The sequence below is a fragment of the Nicotiana tabacum genome, chromosome 6 (assembly GCF_000715075.1).
Source record: "Nicotiana tabacum cultivar K326 chromosome 6, ASM71507v2, whole genome shotgun sequence".
NCBI classification, from domain to species: domain Eukaryota; kingdom Viridiplantae; phylum Streptophyta; class Magnoliopsida; order Solanales; family Solanaceae; genus Nicotiana; species Nicotiana tabacum.
Window position 1 is genome coordinate 134,651,513 of NC_134085.1, and position 8,415 is coordinate 134,659,927.

An 8,415-nucleotide genomic window follows, 5' to 3' on the forward strand; every position below is an offset into this window, starting at 1 on the left:
GAATAAAAAGTAAACCTCAGTACTACTAATAATGGCCATCGGCTAGAGAGATTAATCACATTAAAATGCTAAACTACACAGGTTTGGAGCGGCTTACAAGTTACAATCATTGTTTATATTGTATAGTATTCCTTCCATTTCATTTTAGTTGTCGTGGTTACTAAAAATAATTGGTTCCAAATACTTGTCATTTTAGAAATCAAGATATGATTAATTAATTTTTATCTATCTATCCTTAGTATTAATTGATCTAAAAAGTAAAGCATTGATTATATAACATAGAAAACCTAAATGTGAAGAGTAAATATCGGTATAATAGCCAAACAACCTTTTTCATTACTGTAATATTAGTTTTTTAAGGGACTTATAAAAGAGATACTCCCTCCGTTTACTTTTATTTGAAACATTTTGACTTTTTATGCCCCTTAAGAAATAATAAATGAAGTGCATATTTTACCATGATACTCATATTAATTGATGCATATTTTATTGAATTTGAGAAAATAATTTAAAATGTGTAATAAATACTGTGGATATAACAGAAAAAAGAAAAATTTGTCTTCTCTAGATATACGTAAAGTGATAAATAAAAATAAAAATCTATTTTTAGTATACATGTCAAGTAAAAGTGAACGGAGGGAGTACATAACAACTAAAATTAATCGAAAGAAGTAATACCATTGAATTTTAATAAAATCAATGGAAAGAGCTAAATATGTGGTTGCTTGAGCTTGTAATGTATTGATATTAATGGTGGTTATAGTTTCCCCAACTTCCCATGTTTTCAACCTCTACTGGCCACTAATAGTTTCAAAGGCGGAAATACTTGGAATTTGCTTTAGAGAGGAGTTACCACCAGTTTTGGTGATCTAATGATTAATCACAAATGACAAGATGATAATCTGGCACTGATAATTAGGTATTTGGAAAACAATGCATGTCTTTGCGCATAATTTTTCTGGCTGAAAATCTCATGGAACATGGGATTTTGCTCCCAACCAGCCTGAGGTATCCAAAATTCTACTGACCCGATTAATCTAAATTTTCAGTGAACACGACTCATTAAAAGGGTAGAGAGATCTTATTCACGGTAGTACAAATATGCTTGTACTCGGAGGTAGCTTAACCCCATGCCACGAAAGCAGCTGCTTTAGGCCTCACAAAATTATTAGAGGCTCCAAAAGCTACATTTTTATATGTAATTTAAATATTTATTGTATTTATTATTAAATAATAAGAAGAAATTTTTTCAACCATCTTTAATTGCTACCTTGTCACGAATCGTTAATAACATAGTTTTATATTTTAAGTTAACTTTTTTTGGGAGTTGCTATATAGTGAGTTATGTTGAAGGTCATGTGAAAAAAAATTAAAAATTAAACTTAATAAAATCTTATCAAAAGTTGGTAATGTTTCAACAAAGATTAAAGGGTCGGTTACATCGTTAAGATGAAATTGCATCTCACAAAGTAAAATGAATAAACTTCAACAAAAATATCTAAAATTATTAAACAAGTTTAAGGCTTCTTATTACGTCTTGGTTTTAGGCCTCCAATGCCATTGAGTCGCCTCTGCTTGTACTATATTGATGGCAGGGCGGAGCTAGCATATAGGACTTGTGGGTTCCGTAGAACCAAATAAACTTTGATCCAAACAATGTGTTTATCTTACAAAATTTATTGAATATGTATAAATTATTAATTTAAAATACAATACTTAAATTGGCTAGCATCCATAACCTATGAGATTCAAATCCTGACTCTAACTGCCAGTTGCCCCAACTTTTCGTTTCTTTAACTTCTGCTGGCCAGTAATATAGATTAAAAAATGCATGGCTTTGCACATAGTTTCCTTACTGAAAATATCATGTAACATGGGATTTTGTTCAGAACTTGCTCTTTAATTCAATATTAAGACACGTTCCTGGACAAATACAGTGGTTTATCCTTATAGCATGAGCTTTGTTAGCATCATTGTTTTACTTAACGAGAGAACCGATGCCCAACATGCAAGGTTGTTAGTGTTTATAATCCTTAGCCAACATGCAAGGTTGTTAGTGTTTATAATCCATACATATACTTGACTTGAAACAGTAGGAACAAAACAAACAAACAAAAACAAAATAAATTAAAGGAAACAGAAATTTACTTCAACTGCCATCCAAAACAGTAGCTAAGGATAGTAATAAATGGAATCCAACTACACTCATGTAAACTCATAAATGCATCCCAACCGCTCCCAATACACTCTTACTATCCCTACACTAGTATTCCCTCCGGTACATTATCAATTTGCTTTTTTATTTTGGTTCAAAATAACTATCCAGTTATATAATCAAGAAAGAATTCAATTTGTTTTTACAAAATAACCCCTATGTATATATTTCTAAAAAGTTTTCTTACTCTTCATACTAAATATTTAATTAGGGGTAGTTTAGACATAGTAGATATTTTTGTATAGAATTTAATATTTTTTTAATGGACGTGCTAAAAGCAAATTGGTCAATTATTATGAATATAAGGGAATACTACTTCTAGTATAAGTAAATCACCTTTCTTGGCTCATTTTCCAATCACCAAAAAAACAAAGCCATTTTCAGTTGTTCATCTCTCTTGCTTTTCCAATTTCATCATCATTTGTGAAATTAGCCATGGCAGGTGAAGTAGCAAAGGAGGAAACTGTTGTTACAAAAGTGAAAATCCTGAAGAAAACCAACGTAAAACCACATAAACCACTAGGCAAAAAAGAGTGTCAATTGGTAACATTTGATCTTCCTTACTTAGCTTTCTATTACAACCAAAAGTTGCTGATCTATAAGGGTGCTGAAAACTTTGATGAAACGGTGGAAAAATTGAAAGATGGTCTAGCCTTAGTGTTGGAAGATTTCTATCAACTAGCTGGGAAACTGGGAAAAGATGAAGAGGGTGTTTTCAAGGTGGAATACGACGATGACATGGACGGCGCGGAGGTGATAGTGGCTGCCGCAGAAGGAATTGATGTTGCAGATCTTACGGATGAAGAAGGCACCTCCAAATTCCTGGATTTAATTCCTTGTAATAAAATCTTGAATTTTGAAGGGCTTCACCGGCCTCTTCTGGCTGTGCAGGTAATGGTTTAATGCTCCATAAATGGATTTAAGTTATACATTGTATATACAATTTTTTTTTTTTTGGTTTTTCGCCCGGTGTCCGGTACCCGCATTGGAGCCCGACTATATCCGGATTCGCACCGCGTAGGGCCCCATTCGGGAAGCGCTCCCTACCAAGGATTTTTCCATACCGAGGGCTCGAACCCGATACCTCTGGTTAAGGAAAATGCAGTCTCATCCACTGCACCACATTCTTTTGATCCGTATATACATTTTACACGATAAAGAATTTTTATATGATCGTTGTAATTTAAACTTTTAAAGTAATTCAATTGTGTAAATACTGTTAGTGTCACACTCATAATTTAGTTTTGGCTATTCTTGAGACCACTTAACAAATATTTTTGTTCGTGTTAATGAGTTTTAGCTATTTATATCTTTATATACTTACATTTAATGCACCTAGAGGTTTGGCGGTGGCACTGAAACTAGAAATGTTGTATCGAGTTTCTTTCTGATTAGGATGTTAACTTTAGGAAGATCCACAACCTTTACTACAAAAGGAAATCATACTATATCACAATCCTTTTAAAATTCCAAGCATAAGCCAGTCGATGTGCTAACACTCCAATCTTGTTTATAAACAAGTTAAATCCTTTAGCTAGATCAAGGTGCTAGGGTGGGTATTCAATTAATTATGACAAAGATCACTTAATTAATGTGATGAATAAGTTGTGTGCATAGATGTATATAGAGTTGCATGATTAATTAATTTGTCTGAATTTTCACTATTTATTTTTCTCAAGTTAGTGTAAGGTAAGGTTAGGTTAGTGTAAACTCTACCCCGCTCAAACCTCATAAAACGCCGGGTTTATTATTATTGTAGTAATGTAGCATGTAATCATCCTGTCAAGATACAATTTATTCACAATATCATGATGGTTCCTATTGGGAGAAAAATCTTTTTTTTTAAAATTGAAAATAAGACCGCCAATTAAATGTCTAACGACATTAACAACTAAGTTCTATCCACTGCTATATATATTCTTAGTGTAATCTGACTAACTCTTAAAGTATAAATCTTCTATCCTTTTTTCAGAATTACCAATTTTGTGTAGATGCTGCATTTAGTAAATAAACTTAAAATGATCTTTATTGTATGAATATTTTCTTTACATTAAAGTTCATTTGAAAAAGACGCAGAATAGCAATTAATTTGTTGGACCCGTTGATGACTTATTTTGTGGTCTCATTTTATTTTGGGCAACTACCGACAGCTCACCAAGCTCAAGGATGGACTCACCATTGGAATAGCATTTAATCATGCTGTACTGGACGGTACTTCCACGTGGCACTTCATGACCTCCTGGGCCGAGCTCTGTTGTGGGTCCACCTCCATCTCGGTCCCACCTTTCCTTGAACGCACCAAGGCTCGCAACACCCGAGTCAAGCTCAACCTTTCTCCGCCATCAGACGCACCAGAACCTGCCAAGTCAGCAACCAATGGTGACGTCACCGCCAGCGTGGACCCACCTCTCCGCGAAAGGATCTTCAAGTTCTCCGAGTCAGCAATTGACCAAATCAAGTCAAAGGTCAACGCTAATCCACCGGAAGGATCCTCCGCCCCATTCTCTACATTCCAGTCGCTCTCCGCACACGTGTGGTTAGCCATCACACGTGCCCGCCAGCTCAAGCCGGAGGACTACACAGTCTACACTGTCTTCGCCGATTGCCGGAAAAGAGTCGACCCTCCGATGCCAGAGAGTTACTTCGGAAACCTAATTCAGGCGATTTTCACGGTGACGGCGGCGGGTTTATTGCTGGGGCAGCCAATTGAGTTCGCCGCCGGGATGATACAGCAAGCGATTGTGAAACACGACGCTAAGGCGATTGACGAACGTAACAAGGAGTGGGAGAGTAATCCGAAGATTTTTCAGTACAAGGATGCTGGAGTGAACTGCGTGGCTGTCGGAAGCTCGCCGAGGTTTAAGGTGTACGACGTGGATTTTGGATGGGGACAGCCGGAGAGTGTGAGGAGTGGTTCGAATAATAGGTTTGATGGAATGGTGTATTTGTATCAAGGGAAAAATGGAGGAAGAAGCATTGATGTGGAGATTAGTTTGGAAGCAAATGCTATGGAGAGGTTGGAGAAGGATAAGGAGTTTCTCATGGAAGCTTAATTAATTAGCTAGAATGAGAATCTATCTCTAAATTCTATGAGTAATTTGTATGTTTCCCTTTTTTTTTTCTATCTTTTTCCTTTTGTTTTATTTAGGGGTGGGGTGGGGTGGGTAGTGGTTTTCTCCTTCTTCTTTTATTTATTGTTTTCTGCTTTCTATGTTTTTCGTTCTTTGTATGTTATGCAGAGACGAAACTCATGAGTATAAAGGAATAAAAGTTTGTTAGAGATTAATGTGATATCTTTTAGGGGTCGTTTGGTAAGAGATATTAGAAAAAATAATGCAAGCATTAGTTTTATGCATTACTAATATCTTGTTTGGTATATTTTTTCAATTTGTATATAATTAATAATTGTATTAGTTATACATCATACTTGGCATTATCCTATGCATAAGTAAATACATAGAAAACTATGATATTAATAATACCAAGGCTTTAATGCATGCATTAGCATAGTTAAAGATAAAATTGTCCTTAAAGTCCCTTAAAGCTAGAGAATATGGAGGACATTTTTGTAAGCAACTATTTTTCTTAAAAATTATGCAATGCATTATAATTTAATACACCACACCAAACAATAGATAAAAAATAATATTTGCATAACTAATACTTGCATTACTAACTCATACATTAAAAATTCGTACATTACTAATACACCTTATTTCGCACTATTCTTGTACACCATACAAACACCCCTTATCATCATGTTTTACGAGAAGAGTATAAATAGTTACTAAAACAGAAGTATCTGCGCCTCGTGGTAAACAATAAACATTAGCTTATAGTACTAGCCTACTAGGATTAGCTGGATTCATTTTCCCTCATTGGACTGAAAAGTTGGAGTAATATTTTTAGTGTCAGAGCATGGTTAAATTTGGATTGTGAAAAATGGAGCCCGGAAGCAAAATATGGTTCTCTTGGACTTAATCAAAATTTGTATAAAAAAAATTGGGCACAATAATATATATATATATATATATATAACGCCATAGCTTACCACGCTATAGCTTAATGATCTTTTGTTCGTTAAGGTATAGCACGATGTAATAACACGCTATATTTGAATTAAAAATGGGCGGGAAGGTATAGTGTGCCTATACACCACACTATAGTATAGCCATGGAACACATCTTAACACTATCGATCCCTACCTTGAAAAAAATATATTAGGTTGCTATACTGACTTGGTTGATGACAAGTGGTATGGTATTCTGCGTACCTTGGAAAATAAGCTTATCAATATACACATTGATCTCAAAGTTGCAGGGCACATTATTAAGGGCGAAATGCATTCTACAAAGCCTGAAGGTATACAAATTTGGGGCGAAAAACTACAATGTGTTCCCCTTTACTCAAAACGATGTGATTACGAAGTACTATGTCGCTGGCATGGGCTTGTTGTGTCACACGCACTGTCTGCAACCTTCCAAACAAACACACACAAAGATGAACCAGAAGTGATTCGGCATTTGATGAAGGAGATTCTAAAGATGGAAAAGGCACTAGTTGTTCATCATGCAATGGATGATCTTAACTTCCTAGGAGGAACGGAGGATCAGTAATAGGATTTATTAGAAAATAATAAATTGCATAGAAACAATGATTATCCTGTTTTCCTAACAGTTGTCGAGTGGGAGGGACTACCTAAGTTTCTACCACAAACGTTGGACGTAGGAGTCCCATAGGTCTTCTTGATGATAGCGACAAAATATGAGAAATGTGTGTCAACTGGGGCCTACATTACGATGCTCTCGGTCCCGAAGGGTACATACATGATGTTGACGGAGAAGATGAAGACACTGATAATGAAATAGTACCAGGCAGCGACGATAATGGCGAATGACAATTTTTTTTCTTGGGATGTATGTCAAATTGTTGTACTGAAGTATTAATGCTAAATATCAATAAAACTTAACACCAATGGAAACATAATTTTATTTCATACATTTTGCAAGATGAACATGTACATACACTTATTACAATAAATTATTGAAATAAAACACTACGGTATCCTTGAAATTGGCACATTGGATGAACTTTTACCGGGAGCTGAATTACCATCACTACCCAAACTAGTTGAAGGACATTTACGATGGTTGTGTCCTGTTTGTGAGCATATGCCACATTTACGCGCATAAACAATATCACCAACATCCATTTGGTCCCTATACATATTCTTTTTTCCACTTGTCGTTGACGCAAATACTCCTTGTTGTGAGCACGTGATTTTTGCCCTATATGAATTACTCCTATAAAATTCAAGAAAATAGGTTTTTTCAAGTTATTTGCCATTTTGTAGGATTTTTGTAGGATTTTATTAATTGTCTGCATTTTTGTGCACGTTTAATTTCCATTAAAAATCATGAAAAATGCCAAAAATACCATGCATCGCATTATATTTTGTTTTTTTTACATTTTTAAGGTTAATTAGTCAATTATTTATTTTATTAAAAATAAAAATCATAAAAATAGTTCATTTTTGCATTTTTAGCTTTAATTTTAGAATAGTAGTTTTTCTCTTTTAATTTAGAATCAAGGAATTTTTTTTAGGAAATTGGTTAGTTTTACAATCTAGATTAATTTAGGTTTTTAATTAAAAAGAAAATAAAAGAAAAAGAAAAACCAAAAAAGAAAAGGAAATAAAAGAGGGTTAATTGAAAAGGGTTTGTTTTAATTTTATTGGGTCAAAGCCCAAACATTTCTGCCTAAACCCGCTCCAAATCCAGCCCAATGCCCCATACCAGGTTCAGCCCAGCCCCGTCTAAACCAAACGATCCCATTTTGTTGACCGTTCATCACGACCGTTGGATCATTGTGATCCAACAGTTCAGAGCTGATCCCCACCCCAGTATAAAACTGTCTGAAGCTCTCTCACCCCTCATTCCAATCCCTCCCAGTCCGTCTCTAACCCCAAACCCTAGAGACCAGCCGCCCTAAAATCCCCTCACCGTCTCCGCCTTATTCCGCCGCTGGAAATTGCCCCACGGTGGCGGACCAACTCCAAACACCACCAAAGTTACACCACATAATCCCCTTGCCTTCCTCTTTCCGAATCTCTAGGTCTTCTTCCCCAAATCCCCCTCAAACTTGTCGAATATTGAATCTAAACTCAAAGTCCCCAAAACCCTAACTCACCCAAATATACC

The 8,415-nt window shown here is 35.4% G+C and overlaps 1 protein-coding gene across 1 annotated transcript; it reads left to right on the forward strand.

Moving 5' to 3' along the window:
* The first annotated feature begins 2,552 nt into the window (after positions 1 to 2,552).
* Positions 2,553 to 5,577, forward strand: LOC107803843 (BAHD acyltransferase DCR). Its single transcript, XM_016627634.2, has 2 exons — positions 2,553 to 3,106; positions 4,366 to 5,577. The coding sequence occupies exons 1-2, from the start codon at positions 2,651 to 2,653 to the stop codon at positions 5,266 to 5,268; spliced, it is 1,359 nt and encodes a 452-aa protein (XP_016483120.2). The 5' UTR covers positions 2,553 to 2,650; the 3' UTR covers positions 5,269 to 5,577.
* Positions 5,578 to 8,415: the final 2,838 nt, after the last annotated feature.